This window comes from Gorilla gorilla, chromosome 17 (assembly GCF_029281585.2).
Source record: "Gorilla gorilla gorilla isolate KB3781 chromosome 17, NHGRI_mGorGor1-v2.1_pri, whole genome shotgun sequence".
Lineage (NCBI taxonomy): Eukaryota > Metazoa > Chordata > Mammalia > Primates > Hominidae > Gorilla > Gorilla gorilla.
Window position 1 is genome coordinate 50,745,583 of NC_073241.2, and position 25,020 is coordinate 50,770,602.

The 25,020-nt window shown below is 45.5% G+C and overlaps 1 protein-coding gene across 7 annotated transcripts in view; it reads left to right on the forward strand.

Annotated features, from left to right (window-relative positions):
* GREB1L (GREB1 like retinoic acid receptor coactivator) overlaps positions 1-25,020 on the forward strand; it is a 365,194-nt gene that overhangs the window by 246,641 nt on the left and 93,533 nt on the right. For 5 of the 7 annotated variants that reach the window (XR_010131273.1, XR_008673625.2, XR_008673626.2 and 2 more), the window contains 10 exons: positions 328-667; positions 5,955-6,070; positions 6,718-6,962; positions 9,985-10,562; positions 10,796-10,898; positions 15,673-15,828; positions 16,072-16,211; positions 18,387-18,548; positions 18,653-18,860; positions 24,110-24,275. Coding sequence is in view for 4 of the 7 variants with exons in the window: in XM_055368619.2 (XP_055224594.1) it covers positions 328-667; positions 5,955-6,070; positions 6,718-6,962; positions 9,985-10,562; positions 10,796-10,898; positions 15,673-15,828; positions 16,072-16,211; positions 18,387-18,548; positions 18,653-18,860; positions 24,110-24,275 (2,214 nt within the window). In the remaining 3 variants the exon portion in view is untranslated. The remainder of the gene's footprint in view (positions 1-327; positions 668-5,954; positions 6,071-6,717; positions 6,963-9,984; positions 10,563-10,795; positions 10,899-15,672; positions 15,829-16,071; positions 16,212-18,386; positions 18,549-18,652; positions 18,861-24,109; positions 24,276-25,020) is intronic. The other 2 variants (XM_055368620.2, XM_055368623.2) reach the window with 1 other exon arrangement.

Genomic DNA, 25,020 nt, shown 5'->3' on the forward strand with positions numbered 1-25,020 from the left:
GGTGGGGAGATTGAGCATTTCTAACAAGCTCCCAGCTGCTGCTGCTGCTGCTGGTCTGTAGACCATATTTTGAGAAGAGGTTTCTAAACAATCCCTAAACCCCTTTACTGTGCTGTACTTATCCCAACAGGTTGATTCACATGCTCTAGAAGCTCAACCTTTTCCTTCCAGTGATGTAGGATCCCAGGTCATTCTAGAACTAAAGCCCCACCACACTGATCAGTAGCCCCTTCCCCACCATGCTTAATCTGCATTCTTACTGCACAGGCCTTGCTGCTCCCAGCTGGCCCTGCTGCCTGAGTGCTAGTGCCTTGTTTTCTGTTGAAGGTACCCCAGGCTGCACAGCATGGTCGTCCGCTGCTATCTTCTCATCCAGCAGTACTCTGAGGCCCTCATGGCTCTCACCACCATGGCGTCACTCCGCGACCACAGCACACCAGAAACACTCAGCATTATGGATGACCTCATCAGCTCCCCAGGCAAAAACAAAAGTGGGAGGGGACACATGCTCATTATCAGGGTGCCCTCGGTGCAGCTGGCGATGTTAGCCAAGGAGCAGCTACAGGAGGTGCGCGACAAACTGGGTCTGCAGTATCGGTTTGAGATCATCCTTGGGAACCCGTCCACCGAACTCAGTGTTGCAACTCACTTTGTGGCGCGATTAAAGGTTAGCAATGGACAGACATTTCTCCTTTAAAATACCATTTGTTTCTCTTTTCTAGGAATCCTACATAGGTGGCTCAGGGGCCTGAGTTTAATAGAATCACATGTGTGATTCCATGACAAATTAAGGCTAAATTAAGGGACATATTCACTTTCTTAATTAGAATCAGTTTGTAAAGATTGCCCAGCCCTTTATAGCATGCAGTTAGTGCATGCAGTTGGTCTTCCATGCTCTCCAACTGCAGGTGCAAAAAATGAGATGACCCAATTTGACCCCATGTTTATTGGCCTTGTTCAAGATGCATGTAGCCCATGGCCATCTGTTTTCTGAGAAAAAAAGGTAAGTTGTCCTCTCAGACCTCTGTGGGGTAATGTTTTAAGTATCCTCAACTCACTAATTCTTTTCTGTTCATCTAGCCTCTCTGTGAGCTCATGTCTAGAGTCGGTAAAGTATTCTGTTTCATCTTCAGTACTCAGAACTGTTCCTAGCCCTCTTGCATGTGGATTCCTCAACAGTTTGTTGTTTCTTTTTACTTGCTTTGACCCTCAGCCCCAAGGCTTTGGCTGGACTGAGACTTTGCCAGGCGCCCTACAGAAGAATTTAGTGCATGACTGAGTCCCTCACTGCTCCCTCTGCACGGCCAGTGATTGACTGCTTCTCCCCTTCCTCTCCTGTCAGGCATCAGGGTGGGAGGAGTAGAACCCTCAGCCAACTAACCTAACTCCCTACCTTATGCCTGACTCGGTTTTTCTGGGCCTGTAATCCAGTGGGGCCTAGCCATTAGAAAGCATTTAATCAAATATCCACCTACATGTCGGTATGGAACTGAGCTAGCTACTGTATGTCTGAATTAGACCAACTTGTATCTGCGCCCTATACATTAAATGCTGAGCTAAATTGGGTTAAGGAAAATCTGGTTCAGCACAAATTTTATGAAAAGAAGGCACATAGTCTTGGGGGAATTTGCATTTTCACCCTGGGCTGTGGTTTCCCATCTGCAAAATGAGAGAATTGGGTTGTATAATCTCTAAGAGTTCTAATTTGGGGATGATTATTTAGTGTTCAAAAATTGTGGCGCAGTGGCTCATGCCTGTAATCCCAGCACTTTGGGAGGCCGAGGCAGAGAGATCATGAGGTCAGGAAATCAAGACCATCCTGGCTAACACGGTGAAACCCCGTTTTTACTAAAAATACAAAAAAAAAAAAAAATAGCCAGGTGTGGTGGCGGGTGCCTGTATTCCCAGCTACTCAGGAGGCTGAGGCAGGAGAATGGCGTGAACCCAGGAGGCGGAGCTTGCAGTGAGCCAAGATCGCACCACTGCACTCCAGCCTGGGTGACAGAGCGAGACTCCGTCTCAAAAAAAAAAAAAAATTGTTCTGGAGATGTAAATCTTCTTCTTGTGTTCAGTTAGCTAACCTAAATTGAATAATCCAAAATGCAGACAAAATATCTTGTATTAGCTTGATAAGCAATTGGAACAAATAAAATTGTCCAAAAAATAGAAACTCCTAAATTTAGAAGTTGTAACATTTATGTTTCATATATAGATACACGTTCACAATTTTATGTTATAGTCATAGACTACATTACAGTGGAATTCCTAGGATGAATAACAAAACTTCAGAAACGCTTCTTACAGTATAATTCATGGAGACATGAATTACGGGCTTGAGACCATTTGAATATTGCTAATGATGAAGAATTTGGAGGCCGGGCACGGTAGCTCACGCCTGTAATCCCAGCACTTTGGGAGGCTGAGGCGGGCGGATCACAAGGTCAGGAGATCAAGACCACCCTGGCTAACACGGTGAAACCCTGTCTCTACTAAAAATACAAAAAATTAGCCAGGCATGGTGGCGGGCGCCTGTGGTCCCAGCTACTCGGGAGGCTGAGGCAGGAGAATGGCGTGAACCCGGGAGGCGGAGCTTGCAGTGAGCCGAGATTGTGCCACTGCACTCCAGCCTGGGCAACAGAGCAAGACTGTCTCAAAAAAAAAAGAAAAGAAAAAGGAAAAGAATTTGGAAAGGCGGACAATCAGCAGCACCATGCTGAGTCTCCCACATCTGTTGCCAGAGATGACCTAAATGCACCTGAGGCTGCTGGGTCTTCTCCTGGTCTCTGTTGACACTGATTAAGTGAAGCTACTTACAGAGTCTTAATCATGTGTTCAGAAGGGCCAGTCACTAAGTCAGTATACATCAGTCTGTCCTAAATAATTTACCCCTCTGGACCACTGTTGGAAAACCACAGTCAAGGCCTGAGGTTCTTCACCTGGCTGCTAGCTCATCAGAATCACCTGCAGGGCTTTCAAAGACACATTAGTTGACAATCACGGTGCCCTAAACGAAGGGGGCCTCAAGTTATGACTTCTCAAGGCAGTGACATCTTCCTCAATTGGTATGAGTAGCTGCCAGGCAACAAGTACGCATAAGAGAGTCCCATATTCTGGCCGTTGTGATGGCTCATGCCTGTAGTCCCAGCTACTTGGGAGCCTGAGGCAGGAGGTTTGCTTGAGCCCAGGAGTTTGAGGCTGCAGTGAGCTATGATCCCACCACTGCACTCCAGCCTGTGCAACAGAGTGAGACCCTGTCTCTTAAAAATATATAAAAATAAACAAGTCCCAAATTCTCAAAATCACTGGATCACATCAGTCCTTTTTATACTCTGTATTTGTGTGGAAGTAAAAATATGAGATCATGTTGGGACGTTCACATCGTAAGCAAGACTGAATTGTCAAGTAGATTGCGACTTACTCATTTATTTCTAAGTTACCAACCTCCTTCACCATTTTCAGGATGGCAAGATTGTGCCTTCTATCTCTACTTTTGGGTAAAATCCAACACTACTTCTATTATGTGATCTTATTTTTGTGCTTACCCCTAATTATCCTGTTATGTATTGTGGTTAACTTATACTGATGATGACCCCTTTGGAAGGATACAAAGTTTAAGTCAGTTCCTCCAGAAGGCAGGTGAAGCTTTCATTAGATGTCCTTGGTCTTAAGCCTTGTATTATCCTTGAACTCAATGATCACCCCATCTTTTGTGTTAAGTGCTTCTGCAATATCATCTTGAGGGCCTGATTGATGCACAGGAGAACTGCAGCCATCAGTCATCAGAAGGAGCAATGTGATGGAAAAGCATTTTATAGTGGGTTTGGCTAGCTGTGGTTGGTCAAGAGTAAAAGTGAAATTTGACTACTAATCTTCTGAAAATAAATATCCTCATATAGGCCAGGTGCAGTGGCTCACGCCTATAATCCCAGCACTTTGGGAGACTGAGGCGGGCAGTCGCTTGAGGTCAGGAGTTCAAGACCAGCCTGGCCAACATGGCGAAACCCCATCTCTACTAAAAATACGAAAATTAGCCAGGTGTGGTGGTGGGTGCCTGTAATCGCAGCTACTCAGGAGGCTGAGGCAGGAGATTCGCTTGAACCCGGGAGGTGGAGGTCGCCATGAGCCAAGACTGCACCACTGTACTCCAGCCTGGGTGACAGAGTGAGACCCTGTCTCAAAAAAAAAAAAAAAAAAAAAAAGTCCCCATACAGTAAAACATTTTAACTCTTATTCCATCAATATAACCTGACCTCTTCCTGGTAAAGCTATGACCTATATAGAGACAGTTCTGGGAGATAAAACACATTCAGGGAGAAACCCAGTGTCAGGGATACCATGCGTCCAGTGTGAATGTGATAAGTGATTTCTATTCCAGAATGGTTTGCTTTAAATGAGACAATGTTATGGTTCCCCCTGACATGAAATGGTATGGAAAATTAAATTTTTACAGAGAATTTTTCTTCTAGCATTAAAAAAATCTTTTTGACACATTGATTTTTCTAAAACACGGAAAGTCTGTGAAACTTGTGAACAGTTAACGTAGATTCCCTATTTCCCCTTAGTATGCACATATATAATAAAAGATTGGACAACAAGTAAAAGCCTAAGAATGGTTAAGCTTCTTCCAGTTTTACAAATTATAGGAATTTTATTTGAAGTGATTGTGGGAATGTTTATTTCTAAAGACTGGCTTTTCTTTATTGAGCCTTTTCTAGGCATCAGCAAATCATCAATCAAACCCTATTGTCTTTTGCTTGGTGACTTTCTTTTTATCCCATTTTGTGCTTAGCAAAGGAAGTACCAGTCTATTTTAAAATAAAATTGTATGCATTACTGGCCAGGTATGGTAGCTCACACCTGTCCACGGCACTCCAGCCTGGGCAACAGAGCAAGACTCCGTCTCAAAAAAAAAAAAATTGTACGTATTACTTAACACCTTGCTTCTTAGTCTGTTCCCCTAAAACGTTATCAGAAATGTCAGTTCATTGCTTATAATAACTCCTGCTAGAAAGGTAGTAAAAAGTATAGGTACATGCTACACACTTAATGAAAAGCAGTAGAAACCACCTTATCTACTTAAGAGATGGTCATTTTTCTTTCTGTTCTAAAATAGACACATCTGTAAGATCATTTTACTTTTGAATATTTTTCAAATTGGCGGGATTACTTTTCATTGATATATTCATGTTTTCAAGATTGGTGTTCCATTTATTAAAGATATGTATGTCTATGTATATGTGTGTTTATGTGAAAAATTGATACTTAATAGGTTCTTTGAGAAACCATGAGCCAATTACATTACCCCTCCAAATGAGGGGCAGTTTCATTTTGTTGTTTTTTTCTCAATCCAGGTCTGGTTATATTTTTAGCCTTCTTGAGAGAGATTCTTTCAAGGCCCTAAGCCAATAATTGCTTGTTAGTTATTTTAAAAGTCAGTAAGTCAAGAAGGAGGGAAAATAACTATCAAGAGTGGTTCAATGTTTTCATTATTTTCTTGGTGAAATGTCTGTTTTAATGGAATTCTGAGATTCTTTTCTGAGGCATTCACAACTGAAACTCTTTTTCAGTCTTCCAATCCCAAGAATTTCTCCAATGTGTGAAGAAAGTATATTTAAGTGCCTGGATTCAGGTAGTTTAGCCAGGATTTCTGTAAGGTTTCCATCACTAGTGGGATATTTCACATTGTATGTGTTTTTGGCTTGTGTTACTAATGTCTGAGGTATACCGGCATCTCCGTTTTATCCTACTGAGATAAACTACAGCCCTCGTTCCTTCAGAAGTGCCTTGTATATGCGATGTAGTAGCAGTTAAAATATACATACATACACATATGTAAACACTTAGTGGAGTAATTTGAAAGCACAGTGTGTCTAAAATCTGGACTCAGAAGCCTGTAAAAAAGGTGGAAACTTAAATGAGAGTTTTAGTTTTAACATACGGGTCTCTTTCTATAGAGTTGGAGAGGAAATGAACCAGAAGAGTGGATCCCTCGGACATACCAAGATTTAGACGGTCTACCTTGTATTGTGATATTAACTGGCAAAGATCCTCTTGGAGAAACCTTTCCCAGGTACAGTTTCAATAATTAATTCCATTTTTCATCAGTTGCCCAGCTGATGAACAAACAAAGTCATTTCCTTTGTTTGGCAGGTAATGAGAAGAGGATTGTTTAATGCAGGGATATAAGAAATACAGCCATACAACCTTCTTTTATTCTTTTTTTTAGCTTTCCAGAGAACACCCAGCAATTTTGGGAATGGGCGATAGCCACATTTGAGAAATGTCAGAGAGGCAGGGAGGAAAAGCAGGATTTTTTTTTAATAAAGTGCTTTGTCTTTGTTAATCTGCTATTCCTGCACCCCTCAAGGATCTAGACTCCATAGACTGGAGGGCAACAACAACAACAATAAAAGCATTAGTTGAATGCTTACTGTGCGTGTCAGGCAGTGCCCTAAATGCCTTACATGTATTCAGTCCTTAAAACAACCATATGAGCCCGACACTATCCACTCTTTTTATATTCGAAGAAAATGAAGCACAGAGAAGTGAAGGTCATAACAGCTGGGAGGTGGCAGAGCTGAGGTTTCAGTCAAGGCTCACCTGGCACTGAAACCTATGATTTTAACTGCTGTGTGTTGCATCCAGATCACCAGGCACACATACACACTGCGTGCCTGGCCAGATAGACTCACCAACAACACAATTACTTTTATTCAGGTCTTTGAAGTACTGTGACCTCCGGTTAATTGACTCAAGCTATTTAACTCGCACGGCCTTGGAGCAGGAGGTGGGTCTGGCATGCTGCTATGTCTCAAAAGAGGTCATCCGGGGACCCACTGTTGCCCTGGACCTCAGCGGGAAGGAGCAGGAGAAAGCTGCTGTCAGTGAGAATGACTCCGATGAGCTGCTCATCGACCTGGATCGGCCCCAGAGCAACAGCAGCGTTGTCACAGGGACCTCGGGTCAGTACTTTCTTTTCTCTTTCATGGAGTGAGAGACATGAGTCAGGAGGTGTGTAGGAATTTGGAAGGCAGAGGCATTTACTGACACCCCAACGGCCTTCAGAGGAGCCTTCAGGGACTGGCATCGTCTCCAGACCCAGCTCCAGGTGGGAGATGCTTGGAAAACATGACTGTTGAACAGCCACAAAATACTTTTCTGGGTAAACATTTAAGGAAGAGCTTGGTAATAGGCTAAAAACAATTTTGTCAACCCTAGCCTGTACCATTTTCCCTAGTCTTTTCTACCCTTAATCTTCTCATGGTTATTATGCATCTCATATTTGCACAAAGGCCCTGTTTTTCTTCCAGGTCCTGAAGCTGTATGTTTGTGCTAAATGGCTTAGTACCTGGCACAAAATGTTTCCTAGAATGAATGAATGAATGAATGAATGAATGAATGGCTTTTCTAAACAGTTAACAGCAAGCATTGTATGCTGAGGGCTCCTCTGGGGCCATGTCAATGGTGAAGGCCCACCCTGCAGCCTGCCGGCCTCTGTCTTGCAGCATTACTGCAGGTCTATGGCAGTGCCTGGCATGAATTTTCTTCTGATAAATTGTATTATAGCAAATGCAGCACTCTTTCCATTTTTTCTGATTATGAAAGTAATAAAGCTTAATGCAGAAAACATGGAAAATGTCGGCCGGGTGCAGTGGTCCTGTAATCCTAGCACTTTGGGAGGCCGAGGCAGGTGGATCACCTGAGGTCAGGAGTTCGAGACCAGCCTGGCCAACATGGTGAAACTTCATCTCTACTAAAAATACAAACAATTAGCTGGGCGTGGTGGCGGGCGCCTGTAGTCCCAGCTACCCTGGAGGCTGAGGCAGGAGAATCACTTGAACCCAGGAGGTGGAGGTTGCAGTGAGCCAAGATCGCACCACTGCACTCCATTCTGGGTGACAAGAGGAAAACTCTGTCTCAAAAAAAAAGAGAGAGGGAAAAAAAAGAAAGAAGAAAGAAAACATGGAGAATGTAACAAAGTACAGAGAATTCTGAGATTAAAAATGAAACACACTCCCACTTCCAGAGGTAATCACTCTTAATGTTGGGTCACATGCCCCTCCTTCTCCCCTCACCACCTCCCCTTTTTTTTTTTTTGAGATGGAGTTTCGCTCTTGTCCCCCAGGCTAGAGTGCAGTGGCACGATCTCAGCTCACTGCAACCTCCAGCTCCCAGGTTCAAGCGATTCTCCTGCCTCAGCCTCCTGAGTAGCTGGGATTACAGGCACCCGCCACCGCACCAAGCTAACTTTTGTATTTTTAGTAGAGATGAGGTTTCACCATGTTGGCCAGGCTGGTCTCAATCCCCTGACCTCAGGTGATCCACCCACCTCAGCCTCCCAAAGTGCTGGGATTACAGACGTGAGCCACCGCGCCCAGCCTCTCACCCTTTTTTTGAGCTATCATTGAGATCCTTCCATCACTCTGACACATACATGCGAACACACCATAATTTTGTCCAAAAGCAGCACTGGTCTTCCTGTCCATTCTGGCAGCAGCTGCTGGATGGCTCTGGGCAGGAACGGAAGAGGAGAGGTCTGTGGGGGTTGCTGTTGATAGTGACCCTCAGCCTGGAGTTGCTGGAGCTGCCCTGCTCCCCCAGCCAGGGGTTAGGGCTGATCATGTGGACCACTCTGCCTGCCTCAACCCCACCGCAACAGGCTCCCCAATTTTCTCTCTGAGAGCAGTTTCAGAATAGAGTCAAGGGGTTTGAAGGATAGTAAAGGTTCACAGAAGGGGGGTGGGGGATAACACCTGGAAGCTTTTGGATACCAGCATGAGGAGGAGGAGCGCAGCCTGTCTTCCTTCCTGTGGTTCTTCCGTCCCACTCCTTCCTCTCCCTCACTTGAGCTGCCCCACAAAGTGAGCGCTTCCCTGGCCTTGCTCTGCTGAACTCACAAAGGTTTGCCCTTGGCTACTGTGTCCCTCCCTACAGGCCATGCTCATGACACGGAGCACAGGGACCCCAGCCATGGCTGACTCAGAGGGTGACGGGGAGGTTCACTGCCCAGAACGCACAGTGCTGCGGGGAGAAGGCAAGCTCTCCCCCAAGGCAGAGAGACACAGGCAGCTGAGCAAGTGAAGGAGTGGGTTTTAATCATGTCTTGTTGATGGCTGTTCATTCAGGATCTCCCAAGGTTGGGATTCGACCTCCCTGTCTCGGCAGCAACAAGCCGAGCTCAGAGAGGGCCTTTAGTTGAGCTTTTGGTTTGTCTTTAAACCAAAGAGTGGCTGGTATATTAGGAGGACAAACACACTTGAAAGGAACTGGTCAAATATGTGGGGCTACTTTAGGGAAAAGCCACCGGCCTTGGAGTCGCATACGCCTATGTCCCACTTCGCGCAGGGCATCCCCCACCCTAGCTTCGGAGTCCATGGAAGGGGTTGCAGTCTGGGGAGCTGATCTGAAGCCAGAGGCATGAGGCCCTCAGCCCCTAGAAGGAAGCCAGTGCTGCCAGGACAGGACTTGAATGTGGAGCCTGTGTTGGGTGGGGTCCTGGGAGGAATCAGAGGGCAGACCCAAACCAGGTCATTTGAGGAGCGTTTAGTAGAGGGACTGTTTACTAAGATGTGAACAGAACTTGGAAAAGGAGCAAGAGGTGTGCTGTGCTGGGGGGTGGTTAACCCCAGGGAGCCCTGGCCACCGTGGGCCTGACACAGGGAGGGGTGGGAGCACCTCTCCAGACCTGAGCCGCAGCCCACAGTAGAGAAAGATGGTTCACCCCTGAAGACCATGCAGGGGGAAGCCACAGAAGAAGCACCCCATCTCCTGCTGGTGGCTGCCATCGGCCAAACCCACTGAGAAGCCAGGGCAAGGAAGCAACACGGAGCAGTGTGGAGAGCGGCAAAGAGAAGATTTCTTGCTCAGGGTCTGCAGCCGCGGAGCCGAGCCCAGTGTCCACTGCTTTCCTGGCCTTTGTCTCCTTCCACACCCTAGATCAGTAACAGGGCTGCTGTGGGGTGGGTTCTGTCTGTTCTCTCACAGGTTCCATCATGGAGAATGGAGTGAGCTCTTCCAGCACAGCTGACAAGTCCCAGAAGCAGTCCCTGACCCCTAGCTTTCAGAGCCCAGCCACCAGCTTGGGGCTGGATGAAGGGGTCTCCGCCAGCTCAGCTGGAGCCGGAGCCGGGGAGACTCTGAAGCAGGAGTGTGACTCCCTGGGCCCCCAGATGGCGAGCAGCACCACCTCCAAGCCATCATCGTCATCCTCAGGACCCAGGACCCTCCCATGGCCGGGACAGCCCATCAGAGGCTGCCGGGGCCCACATGCAGCCCTGCCACCAGTGGTGATCCTATCCAAAGCGGCCTACAGCCTCCTGGGCTCCCAGAAGAGTGGCAAGCTGCCATCCTCCTCCTCCCTGCTGCCCCACGCCGACGTGGCCTGGGTGAGCTCCCTGCGGCCGCTCCTGAACAAGGACATGAGCAGTGAGGAGCAGTCCCTCTACTACAGGCAGTGGACCTTGGCCCGGCAGCACCACGCTGACTATAGCAACCAGCTGGACCCGGCCTCTGGCACCCGAAACTTCCACCCCCGGCGGCTCCTGCTGACAGGGCCCCCACAGGTAGGGCCAAGCCAGCCGGGGCCGTTTCTTAGGCTGGGGTTGGCGCGTCTTCTTCAAGAAGTAGAAGCCAGAAAACCTCTTGGGGGTGGAGCAGGTGTGACAGAGCAGTGAGGACCTCATTCAGGCCTCTCAGGCAGGAGACACTGCAGAGCCAAGGTGTGAAATCTCTTTTCTCTTTTCCTCCCCTCTCTTTCCCGCCTCCACTCCTCCCCAATTAAAAATCTTTCCATTAGGTGGGAAAGACGGGCTCCTATTTACAGTTCCTCAGGATCCTCTTCCGCATGCTCATCAGGCTCCTGGAGGTGGATGTGTATGATGAGGAGGAGATCAACACCGGTGAGTGCTGAGCCCAGGGAGTGGGCAGAGGGGCAAGAGACAAAGACATTGAACTGCAAATCCTGGGAACTTGCTTTTGGCTTCTGGGATTTCTACAGTACCTAACCTGCAGAGTTATTGGGAGGCTAAAGATAATGTGCCCAAGGCCAGGCATGGCAGCTCACACCTGTAATCTCAGCACTTTGGGAGATTGAGGCAGGCAGATCACCTGAGATGGGGAGTTCAAGACCAGCCTGGGCAATATGGTGAAACCCCATCTCTACTGAAAATACAAAAATTAGCCAAGCATGGTGGTGCACACCTGTAATTCTAGCTACTCAGGAGGCTGAGGCAGGAGAATCACTTGAACCCAGGAGGCAGGTTGCAGTGAGCCAAGATCACGTCACTATACTCCATCCTAGGTGATGGAGTGAGACTTTGTCTCAAAAAAAAAAAAAAAGAAAAGAAATGAAAAAAAAGAATGTGCCCGGCAAATAGTTCTGAGTAAACTGTAGCCTTTTTTAGCTCATTGAGGTCAGGGATGGTGTATTCCACTTTTAGCCTCTTTACAATGTCCTGCGAGGTGCTGGGCAAAAAGGCGTTTTGGTTTTTGGGTTTTTTTTTTTTTTTAATTTAAGTTCTGGGATACATGTGCTGAATGTGCAGGTTTGTTACACAGCTGTATACGTGTGCCATGGTGGTTTGCTGCACCTACCAACCCGTCATCTATGTTTTAAGCCCCGCATGCATTAGGTATTTGTCCTAACGCTCTCCCTCCTCTTGCCCCTCACCCATCCTGTGTCCATGTGTTCTCATTGTTCAACTCCCACCTATGAATGAGAACATGCAGTGTTTGGTTGTCTGTTCCTGTGTTAGTTTGCTGAGAATGATGGTTTCCAGCTTCATCCATGTCCCTGCAAAGGACATGAACTCATTCTTTTTTATGGCTGCAAAAAACTGTTTTATAAAGGCTTTTTAGGTAGATTAATTGCCTAGATGGTTAACTATTGTAAAATTCGAGTTGTAGTATTCAACTGCTTAAGGATCCAGGGCATATTTGTATTCTGGATACTAGTCTTTTGTTGATTGGTCAGAGTATGTCTTATATTTTACCCATAGGCTCTGAGTGAAGGCACGGGATTACTATAATGAGATGAAAACTTCTATGTGTAGAACTGAACGCTGGCACTATGAACAAAACGTCGGCACTGAGACACAAGGGCAGGTGCTTGATAGGGCTGTGGAAGCCAGTGGGCACACCAAGACCACTCCAGCTGTCTTCCCCAGCTGGCACCAGGGAGTTGATTCTACTCTGCCGCTAAGAGCAGTGTGGCTCGGCTCGGCACTGGCACGGTGCAGTAGCTCACGCCTGTAATCCCAGCACTTTGGGAGGCCGAGGCGGGCGGATCACCTGAGGTCAGGAGTTCGAGACCAACATGGTGAAACCCTGTCTTTACTAAAAATACAAAAATTAGCCGGGGGTGATGGCGGGTGCCTGTTATCCCAGCTACTTGGGAGGCTGAGGCACAGAATTGTTTGAACCCAGGAGGCGGAGTTTGCAGTGAGTTGAGATCACGCCACTGCACTCCAGCCTGGACGACAGAGCGAGACTCTGTCTCAAAAAAAAAAAAAAAAAAGAAGAAGAAGAAGAATAGTGTGGCTCAAAACTGTGGCTTCAAACCTCCCACCAATTTGACTGTGCTGGCAGGGAACTGTGGGGAGGAAGTAGAGGCAACCAGGTGGAAGTTCCTCTCAAGCCTCTCAAAGATGAGTCTGGAATAGGGAAAGCCCTTGGCATCATCTACCAAATTAGCTCTTGGAGATCTCACCTCACTTGTTTTACCTAAATAGCTGAACCTGTTCCATGACCAGCCCAAGAAACTAGTTTAGGGCCGAGCAAGAGTAGGTAAAATCAGCCATATTTAACCACTTTTTTATGGCTTCAGGCCTGTTTCCATTTCTCATCAATTCACATACATGATTTTAGACACACACACGAATTCATCTTCCCATCTACATCTCCTTGTTTTATTCCCAGCTAAGCTGCACTAGATCGTCGGGCCCACCAGGTTGGCCTCAAAACACCCCAAGGCCCCCGGAAAGAGCTGAGCCAGAAGGGCAAAGCCAGAGCCAAGCAGACCGGGAGTCGAGGCCTGCCCTTCTGCCAGCTCTCCCGCCAGGCTCGCTGGCACCACAACAGAGTGATGCCTTTGATTTTTTTCCTCAGATCATGCTACAGTGATCTTGACTCTTACTCTGTGCCGGTGAGCTGTGAGAGTCTGCTACAGCCTGTTTGACCTTTGTAGTAAGAAACACTGTTAGTTTGGCTTTCTCCCTTCTCCCTCATTTTAGTGCAGGTTAATGCAACGGTGCTCTCAAGAGGCACAATGACACCTTTTTAAAAACTAAACTAGGCTTGAAAGTGCAGACTTTAGTTCAGGGATATAAAAATAAATGTATTATATGGGTTAAAAAGATATTAGCTGTACCTCCAATCTTTAGCCTTTTTTGGAAAGTTTCTTTTCTCCCTTTGAAAGTTGTCTTAAGCTACTTTTTCATCTTATACATTTTATTATTAATAATAATAAAAAATATATATATTTTAAGATGGAGTTTCTGTCGTCCAGGCTGGAGTGCAGTGGTATGATCTCGGCTCACTGCAACCTCTGCCTCCTGGGTTCAAGCAGTTCTCCTGCCTCAGCCTCCTGTGTAGCTGGGATTACAGGCTCACACCATCATGCCCAGCTAATTTTTGTATTTTTAGTAGAGGTGAGGTTTCACCATCTTGGCCAGCCTGGTCTGAAACTCTGACCTCATGTGATCCACCCACCTCGGCCTCCCAAAGTGCTGGGATTACAGGTGTGAGCCACTGCACCTGGCCACTAATAAAAAATATAATGTTAGACACCAGCTGCGTGCCTGCGACTGTCTTGGCACTTTATTATCATCATCATTATTATTATTATTATTATTTCTAAGACGGAGTCTTGCTCTGTCACCCAGGCTGGAGTGCAGTGGTGCGATCTCGGCTCACTGCAACCTCTGCTTCCCAGATTCAGGCGATTCTCCTGCCTCAGCCTCCCAAGTAGCTGGGATTAAAGGCACGCACCACCACACCCAGCTAATTTTTTGTATTTTTAGTAAAGACAGGGTTTCACCACTTTGGCCAGACTGGTCTCGAACTCCTAGCCTTAGGGGATCCACCCACCTCGGCCTCCTAAAATGCTGGGATTACAGGTGTGAGCCACTGCACCTGGCCAATCATAAAAAATTATCTGTTAGACACCAGCTGTGTGCCTGCGACTGTCTAGGCACTTTATTTTATTTATTTATTTATTTTTTGAGATAGACTCTTACTCTGTCACACAGGCTGGAGTGCAGTGGCACAATCTCAACTCACTGCAACCTCTGTCTCAGGGGTTCAAGTGATTCTCAGCCTCCTGAGTAGCTGGGATTACAGGCATGTGCCACCACACCCAGCTAATTTTGGTATTTTTGGTAGAGACAGGGTTGGCCAGGCTGGTCTCAAATTCCTGACCTCAAATGATCTGCCTGCCTTGGCCTCCCAAAATGCTGAGATTACAGGTGTGAGCCACCATGTCCAGCGTGTCTTGGCACTTTAAATGTACCATCTCTGGCTGGGCAGGGTGGCTCACACCTGTAATCCCTATGCTTTGGGAGGCCAAGGTGGGAAGATGGCTTGAGGCTAGAAGTCTGAGATCAGCCTGAGCAGCAGGGAGACCCCATCTTTCACAAAAATTTTAAAACTCTAGCCAGGTGTGATGGTACACGCCTGCAATCCTAGCTACTCAGGAAGCTGCAGTGGGAGGATTCCTTGAGCCCAGGAGTTCAAGGTTGCAGTGAGCTTAAATTGCGTCACTGCATTCTAGCCTGAGTGACAGAGTGAGACCCTGTCTCCAAAAACAAAAAGAAAAGGGTCTGGTATGGTGGCTTACACCTGCAGTTCCAGCACTTTGGGAGGCTGAGGCAGGATGATTGCTTGAGCCGAGCAGTTCAAGACCAGCCTAGGCAATACAGTAAGACCCTGCCTCCACAAAAACGTTAGCTGGGCATGGTGGCACATGCCTGTAGTCCCAGCTACTCAGGAGGCTGAGGTGGGGGGATCATTTGATCCCAGGTGGTTGAGGCTGCATTAATGCTTACAATAATCTGGGGACTCAGGGTTAAGTACAGTGCCTGAAGGTGTGACGCTGTAAGGGGTAGGGCCAGGATTCACACCCAGGTCTACTGGCTGTCAACTGTGACTGCATATTGGAACACTCTGAGACGCCTTAAACAATATGACTGGATCCTGGGCAGTCAGACATTCTGACTGAACTATTTCTGGGATGTGTGGCCTGAGTGTGGGAATTTTTACCAGCTCCCAGCTGATTGTAACGTGCAGAAGACATTGGGAATCTTGCTCAGTGCATCCTAAAATCTCTTGGGTGTCAGTATATTAACACCCCACAGTTAAAATCTCAAGACAGAAATAAGATCATCCAAAATTAAACTTTTAAGGAAATTTGGCCTGGTGGAGACTAGGTTATCTTACAGATGCCAGAGTTTGTGAATTGGGTCTGCAGAGACGAATGCTGGGGGCCATTGAGGGCAAATGTTCCTTTCAGCATGGGTGTGAACAATTCTGCCTCCTCTACTGGGATAGGAGAGCTCATTTTTCAGACATGCCTTTGTCCACCCATCTGGGCTCTACGTCCCATAAAAGCCATTCTCTCTCACACATGGGGAAGAGGGAGGCCAGTCACCTGCTCTGCACACTTCCTTCTTGTCCTAGATCACAGTGAAAGCAGTGAAGTGAGCCAGTCAGAGGGAGAGCCCTGGCCTGACATCGAGAGCTTCAGTAAAATGCCTTTTGATGTCAGTGTGCATGACCCCAAGTACAGTTTGATGAGCCTGGTGTATACTGAGAAGCTGGCAGGGGTCAAACAAGGTCAGTGCAATCAGCCAAGTTCACCTCCTCTCTGGGTTAAGGGGACACTAACTCAGGGTGCCTTACATCTCACTTTTCTTTCGCTCTTATGTGCATCATTTTTTAAATTTTCGTAACTGTTTCTTAGGGCATAAATTACAGAATACATGGAAAAGTCATTTTGGGGGAAAAGGGGACTTTTCTTTCCAGGCATAGGGAAAACATGTTATCTCATGGGATGGCTTTTTGCCCCTTTATACACAGAAGTGATAAAGGAATCCAAAGTTGAAGAGCCCAGGAAACGGGAAACTGTGTCCATAATGCTGACCAAATATGCAGCCTATAACACCTTTCACCACTGTGAACAGTGCCGCCAGTACATGGACTTCACCTCTGCCTCCCAGGTACCATCCCACCTTCGCCCTCGCCCTGTCACCCAGTATGGATTTTGTATGTAAGGGTAGGGGGTGGAGGGATGAAAAATAAGGCCCCTAGTTTCAGGCCTCTGGTAAAGGATAGTTTACTCATAAGGAGGAGCCACTCATTGGTGAGAAAAATGCATGAAGGCTAGGCGCGGTGGCTCACCCTGTAATCCCAGCACTGTGGGAGGCCGAGGCAGGTGGATCACCTGAGGTCAGAAGTTCGTGATCATCCTGGCCAACATGGTGAAACCCTGTCTCTACTAAAAATACAAAAAATTAGCCGGGTGTGGTGGCACATGCCTGTAATCCCAGCTACTCAGGAGGCTGAGGCAGGAGAAATGCTTGAACCTGGAAGGTAGAGGTTGCAGTGAGCCGAGACCACGCCACTGCACTCCAGCCTGGGTGACAGAGTGGGACTCCGTCTCAAAAAAAAAAAAAAAAAAAAAAGCACAATGCATGAAGCCATAATTAAATGAATGTTGTGTTTATTTGGATTGTGGGAGGGAGAGGAGGCAGCTTAGTTTTAGTGTCTTGAATTACTTCTTCAAATGGTTACATGTGTCATGTTTAGGTTAGGAAGTAGCTGAGGTATTTATTTGCAATCCATATATTACAGTATATTTGATAAAAGGGTTTCCCCCTCTTCCCTTTGGAGCACTGACTAAAATGGCACTATTATCTCAGATCCACAGGGTGTGCCCTTTGAGCTGTGATTCTAACAAGACTGTTGATTTGCACCAACCTAGTCATATTCTCACACCTGCGTGGGGTGGCTTGGCCAGTGGAGTCAGTTTGTTTTATGCAGTGAGAACTGAGACATAGGAATGAAGAACATGGGCCAATAACCCTTAGTATGTGGCTTCTTTTTGGCTAGTGCATCTTTAAGTACAAAAGATGGAAAGGCAACAAATGATAGTAATATCCAGAGCTTACTTCCCCAAATTCATCTTTATTTTTATAACTTGGCTCTGAACACACAGAAACAACTCCTGCTTCTGGTAGGCCATACTGACTCCCCTAAACCTGTTTCTGCTCTTCAGGGCCAGGTCGTCACCCTTTTCCCACATCTCATCCTGAAATACAAATGAGTACTAGAAAGGACAGACTTTAAAAAACTGATCGAATCATTCTGCCCTTCTAATACGAGTTACCTTTTATATCCCATTTGTTTTCTTGGTGTTACTGAAAACTTTTGGTGGGCTGCTTTGAAATAAGCTCATAAAAGCTTTATAGAATATAGAACACCCAAGTCCCCTGGTCTACAGATTATAGGTTTTTAGAAAATCTCTTTATTAGAAATCCTCTATTCATAAAGTTTCTGTGTGACTACAATACTAAGTAGTATATTCCCACATTTCTGAGGCAGAATAAACTAGAATTAAGGGAAGAAGTGTAATGTTATTTTTCTATGAAATATAGTATTTTGGTTAAAACCACTGGGAAACCTACTTCGATTCTAGTTGCTGATGAAAATTGATGGTATCCTTTTATTAAGCCAAATCTTATCCACATTAAAAGCGTGAAAAGACCTATTATATAATTATTCACTGAGATAGGTTACTGAAAAAACGTGAACTCTGCAGCACTTTAAATGTAGGTTAGATTTATATTTGGCTGCAGTGAGTCAAATGGTCTCTTTTCTGAAACCAGAGTTCTGGGCTAAATGATTGAACCTCTTCAGCATCCACTGTAGCCCGGAAAGATGGGGCTGGAGAGGCATTTTAATGTCAAACCTGATATTTAGAAAGCTGATATTCATTTGATCTGACCCGCATAGAGCAGAAGTGTTTCCCTCCGATTAACAGGGGACCTTTGGGAATGCATACAGAGCAGGACATCCCACAGATATATCTGACCTCTGCACAGGATGAAGCAGCTGTGGCTCTGAGAGCATACAGAATGCACTGCCAGGCAACAAGTACTTCTCCCACTGAGGCTACGCAGGTGCAAGACGGCGGGCTGTCATGTCAGTGGCAGCTCCTAAATGAAGTGTTTGCCTTATCAACCTTTTAGATGTGGCTGCTCACAGCCTGCTCTGGTGGCACTTACCAGTTCATGTTAGTTTCCATCTCTTAATAACAACCTGAAGGAGTGGCCTGGAAGTTTGGAAACTGTGGGCTTACTTACGTTCCCTCCCTTTCTTCTTTGCAAATGTAGATGTCTGACTCCACCCTTCATGCCTTCACATTCTCTTCTTCTATGCTGGGAGAAGAGGTTCAGCTCTATTTCATCATTCCCAAATCCAAAGAGAGTCATTTTGTCTTCAGCAAGCAGGGCAAGCACCTGGAGAGCATGCGGCTGCCCCTGGTTTCAGACAAGGTGGGTGAGAGCATCTGGACTGCCAGGCACCAGACCTAGTTCTTTAAGCGTCCTCAATCTAGAGGCTTTAATTTCCCTTTATGGTCTGTTTTTTTCCCTTTCAGCAGAATTTGAATGCAGTCAAGAGCCCTATTTTCACTCCTTCCAGTGGTCGACATGAGCACGGACTCCTAAACCTTTTCCACGCCATGGAGGGCATCAGCCACCTTCACCTCCTGGTGGTCAAAGAGTATGAGATGCCTCTGTACCGCAAGTACTGGCCCAACCACATCATGCTGGTGCTTCCCGGCATGTTCAATAATGCAGGCGTGGGTAAGGGGCCCCCCTGGGATGGGGAGAAGGGCTTCGAAGATAAACTGAGCTCCATTCCCCTGGCATGAAACTTTCAGATTCCCCTGCCTCTAGAAATTGTCCTGCCCTCCTCACCACTCTTCGGGAAAAAAAAAAAAAAAAGCTTTTTGACTCTTCCTTGAATTTGAGTTTTCTTTTTCCCTTTATCTGCACTTTTGCAGAATTAACTCTGAGGACTGGTAATTAAGGAAGAAGTCACTGGTGTACTGAGCACCCTGGGAAGGTTTGGGATTCTTCCCCATGTAGGCTGCAAATGTTCCTGAGCTGAGCACTCTGGGGAAGAAATGTAACCATGAGAAAAAAGATGGTCTAAGGGAGAGGCAGCGTTAGTGGTTCACCCAGATCAGGAGGGGCCCCTAGGTCATCTCATCTTTAAGGCACGTAGCAAGTTATAGGGGGCTGCTGTACAACCAGGGAGCTGGAAGCATCGTTACTGCCTATGAGACAGGAATGTGCCTGAAAGAAGTCCTGCTTTCCTCCTGGGGTTTAAGAGCAACGCGCTGATTTCTCAAAGGGGGCCAGTCTTGTTGTATGTATGACAGAGCTGTGGAGACTGGAGATGTCAGAATGCCTTCATTTTCCTTTCTCAGGCAGGACATCTCTAACTGAATCCAGTGTTTTAGAGCTGCGCTCTTCTGGACACTTCTTGCGCTGCAGTTCTAAACAGTTTGGCCCATCTGCTTCTGTCGGTGCCTCAGTGCCAAGTCAGGAGCTGCTTGTTCCCATTTTAAAGGGAAGTAATAACACCCAGCCTAGAGCTGGACTGGAGGGCAGATAAGACCTGAGTAGTTTTCTTGAACCCATGTGTTTCTTCTCTCCAGGGTCTCCTCTTTCTCCACTGTCTCCCAACCTAGCCTCTGCCTCTCCCTTCCTTCTTAGGTCTCTCCATTTCTTGTTCCTTTCAATGCCTTTTCATGTCCTTCAACTTCAAACAGCCTTAATATGGGCTTAAAATATTTTCAAAAATGGTTTTGTTTTGAATATAATTGTTTATCACTTTATATCAAGTGAATTAAGGCTTCTGAATATTTCTGTTCCTTCAGCCTCCCCAAAACCACCTATACTCATACTAACTGAAGCCTTTTTCTATATGAATATGACCTTCTTCTGTGCCTGCCTGATCCTTAGGAGAAAGTTTTCTCATCCTAGATCTGACCAAACTATTTAGTACTAGTTTTGCCATTTTTGCAATAATTTGGGGAGAAAGAAGCCAACACACATATGCAAATGAAATATACAAACTATTATTTTTATTTTTGGTAAAAATCACATAACATAAAATTTACTGCCTTGGCCGGGTGCGGTAGCTTACACCTGTAATCCCAGCACTTTGGGAGGCCGAGGTGGGTGGATCATCTGAGGTCAGGAGTTTTGAGACCAGCCTGGCCAACATGGTGAAACCCCATCTCTACTAAAAATACAAAAAAAAAAAATTAGCTGGGTGTGGTGGTGTGCGCCTGTAATCCCAGCTACTCAGGAGTCTGAGGCAGGAGAATCACTTGAACCCGGGAGCTGGTGCCAGCAGTGAGCCAAGATCACGCCATTGCACACTAGCCTGCGTGACAACAGTGAAACTGTCTCCAAAAAAAAAAAAAAGTACTGCTTTAATACTTCTAAAGTGTTAAAGTTCAGAAGTGTTAAGTACATTCACATTGTTTTAAGACTGATTTCCAGAACTCTTTTCACCTTGTGAAACAGAAACTCTATACCCATTAAACAACTCCCCATTCCCTCCCTCCCCTCAGCGTCTGGCAGCCACCATTCTACTTTCTCTAAGTGCTTCATATCAGTGGAATGATACAGTATTTGTCCTTTAGTGACTGACTGGCTTATCTCACTTAGCATGTCCTCAAGGTTCATCCATGTTGTAGCATGTGTTAGAATTCCTTTCCTTCTTAAAGGCTGAATAATATTTCATTTTATGTATCTACGACATTTTGTTTATCCATTCTTCTGTCAGTGGACACTTGGGCTGCTCCCACCTTATGGCTGTTGTGCATCATGCTTTTATGAACACAGGTATACAAATATCTGAGACCCTTCTTTCAACTCTTCTGGGTATGTATCTAGAAGTGAGATTGCTAGATCATGTGGTAATTCTATTTTTAACTTTCTGAAGAATCACCATACTGTTTTCCACAGTGGCTTGCACCATTTTACCTTCCCACCAACAGTGCACAGGGATTCTAATTTCTTCACATCCTCACCAACACTTTTTTTTTTTTGAGGTGTTTTGCATTGTGATTTTGTTTTGCATTCCCCTAATGATTAGTAATATTGAACATCTTTTTGTGTGCTTGTTAGCCATCTGTATATCTTCTTTGAAGACTTGTCTCCAAAGTCCTTTGTTGAAAAATCAACTGAATTATTTTGTTGTTGTTGAGTTGTAGCAGTTTTTAAAAAATATATTCTGGGTATTAACGCCTTATCAGATACACTCTTTGTAAAGATTTTCTCCCGGCCGGGTGCAGTGGCTCACACCTGTAATCCCAGCACTTTGGGAGGCCGAGGCGGGCAGATCACCTGAAATAGGAAGTTCAAGACCAGCCTGACCAACCCCATCTCTACTAAAAATACAAAATTAGCCTGGCATGGTGGCACTTGCCTGTAATTCCAGCTACTCAAGAGGCTGAGGCAGGAGAATCACTTGAACCGGGGAGGTGGAGGTTGCGGTAAGCTGAGATCGTACCGCTGCAGTCCAGCCTGGGCAACAAGAGTGAAACTCCGTCTCAAAAAAAAAAAAAAAAAAAAAAAAAAAAAATTTTCCCCCATTCCATGGATTGCCTTTTACTCTATTATTTGATGAAGTCCAGTTTGTCTATTTTTTCTTAGCTTTTGTTTTTGATATCATATGTAAGAGATCACTGCCAAATTCAATGTCACAAGGCCTTCCCCTATGTTTTCTCCTAAATGATTTATAGTTTTAGCTTTTATGTCTAGGTCTTTGATCCATTTTGAGTTAATTTTTGTGTAGGGTCTAAGGTAAGGGTCCAACTTCATTCTTTTGCATGTGACTATCAGGTTTTCCCAGCACCGTTTTTTTTTTTTTTTTAAGACAGGGTCTTGCTCTGTCACCCAGGCTAGAGTGTGCAGTGGTACGACCATAGCTCACTGTAGCCTCCAAGTTCTGAGCTCAAGCAATCCTCCCACCTCAGCCTCCTGAGTGGCTAGGACTATAGGCGTATGCCACCATGCCTAGCTAATTTTTAAATTTTTTGTAGAGACATGGGTCTATGTTGCTCAGGCTGCTCTCAAACTGCTGGCCTCAAGTGATCCTCCTACCTCAGTCTCCCAAAAATGCTGAGATTACAGGTGTGAGACATCGTGCCCAGCCCCCAACTGTGTTTGTTGACAAGACCATCTGTTACCCACTGAATGGCTTTGGCACCCTTGTCAAAAATCATTTGACCGTATATGAGAGGGTTTATTTCTGGGCTTTCTATAGGCCCAGATCAAAACTACCACACTGTTTTCATTACCATAGCTTTGTAGTAAGTTCTGAAATCAGGAAGTGTGAGATCTCTAACTTTGCCTCTCTTTCAAGATTGTTTTGGCTATTTGGGGTCCCCTGAGATACTGGATGAATCGCAGGATAGATTTTTGTATTTCTGCAAAGTCTCTGGGATTTTGATCGGGACTGCATTAAGGCTATGGATCACTTTGGGTAGCACTGATATCTAATATCAAGTCTTCCAATCCATAAACACAGGATGTCTTTCCATTTATTGGTGTCTTCCTTAATTTCCTTCATCAATGCTTTGTACTTTTCACTGTACAAGTCTTTTGCCTCCTTAGTTGATTCCTAAGTCTTTCTTTTGATGCTATTGTAAATGGAACTCTTGCGGATTTCCTTTAGATTGTTCACAGTTGAGGTATAGAAATGCAACTGATTATGATGTTGATTTTGCATCTGCATCTTTGCTGGATTCACATATTCATTCTAAAGGCGATTTTTGGTGGAATTTTTAGTTTTCTATGTATATGTTGCCTGAGAACAGAGATAATTTTACTTCCTTCCTCTTTGGTTGCCTTTTATTTATTTATTTATTTATTTCTTAACTTCTCTGGCCGTGACTTCCAGTATTATGTTAAATAGAAATGGTAAAAGTGGCATCCTTGTCTTGTTCCTGATCTCAGTTTTGGAAAAGCTTTCAGTCTTTCACCATTGACTATGATGATGTTAGCTGTGGGCTTTTCTGGCCTTTATTATGTTGAGAATGCAAACTATTACACACACGTTCTTGGAAGGTAGATTTTCCTAAATCCCAGTTTTACCTTTGATCTGTTCACACTGCTTCTGGTTCTTCCATAGATTTAATAGCTTTTCTTTCATTTATCACCTACGTTTTGTTTCATTTTAGGATGGCCCACTCATAAAATTTGGCTGATTCCTGACTATCATCTTGATAATCACTAACATTCACTGAGTACTTAGAGGGTACTAGGTGCTATCCTGAGCATCATACAGCAACCCTATGAGATCAGCATTATTATTGCCTTCTTAGAGGTGGGGAAGCCAAGGCACAATGGGTTTAATTTGTTCAGGGTCACATGGCTAGAAAGTGGTGGAATTAGGATTCAAAATCAGACAGTTTGGCTCCTGTCTCTTCTCTTAATCTCTATACCATATTGCCTCTTGCAAAAGGCAGATCTAGGGAAAGGGTGCCAGTTTCCAGAGTTGTCTTCTTCAGAGAAGCTGCTGTCAGTTTCCTTGAAGTATCTAAAGCAGGGGACATATCAGTGAAATTGGCATATCCACTCACTGCAGCCCAGTTAACTCCCTAGTACAGGACATGTGAGTGGCTGCTTCCAAGTCTGAGAGAGCCTCTTGTCATGCTTCAAGGAAGTAAACAGTAACAGCATTTCCTAGATGTGGATTCCTTTGTCCTATGAGGGAAACTGGATTCTTGCAATACTTTCAAAGTGTGGTTCATACCATTTGCATCCTCAAAGATATCTCTGGTTTCTGGCCCTTCACCATACCTACTCAAATGCAGCTCTAGTAATGGACTCTAAGAATCTACATTTAAAAGTGATTCCCAGTAACACTGGTTTGAGAGCCACTGCTCTGAACATTTGGTTGGCTCCCACCTGCATTGGTTCCCATGTGAACAGGCATTCTGTGGAGAGAATATAGCTGCCTGTGGGGCTTCAGCCAAGCCTGAGTGAAGGATGTGTGGATATGCAGATGTGGTTATGTTGCCTTCCAGGTGCTGCCAGGTTCCTCATCAAGGAGCTATCATATCACAACCTAGAATTGGAGAGAAACCGCCTGGAGGAGCTAGGCATTAAACGCCAGTGTGTCTGGCCTTTCATCGTCATGATGGATGACTCATGTGTCCTATGGAACATTCACAGTGTTCAGGAGCCATCCAGGTAGACTTCCAAGCTGGGGGCGTATGACACAATGCTATAGACAGGACAATACATTTCTTGACTACAGTTACATACGGAAGTAAGAAAGAGAGAGACAGCTTTCCAGAGCAAAACAGTCAACCATGAGACCACCCTCACTAGAACATTTTGTGGTGACTTAGGAATCTTTTATTTAGACATTCAGTAGCCCATTAAATTCCTGGACCATTCTGGGATCACAGCATTGGTTAGCTATTAAAGTCTATTGCAGCCAGGCACAGTGGCTCATGCCTGTAATTCCAGCACTTTGAGAGGCCAAGGCGGGCTGATCATTTAAGGCCAGGAGTTCTAGACCAGCCTGGCCAACATGGCGAAACCCCGTCTGCTAAAAATACAAAAATTAGCTGAGCGTGGTGGCGCATGCCTGTAGTCCCAGCTACTTGGGAGGCTGAGGCAAGAGAATCACTTGAACCCAAGAGGCAGATGTTGCAGTGAGCTGAGATTGTGCCACTGCACTCCAACCTGGGTGACAGAGCGAGACTCTGTCTCAAAAAAACAAAAATAAAGTCTGTTGAGACACTACGATTTATGGAGAAAGACTGCTGCCATCTCAAATCAGGAGACCTGGTTTTAGCCCCAACTCTGTTTTTTGTTTATAATTTTTTGTAGAGATGTTGCCCAGTCTGGTGTTGAACTCCTGGGCTCAAGCAGTCCTCCTGCCTTGGCCTCCCAAAGTGTTGGGATTACAAGTGTGAGCCACCACATG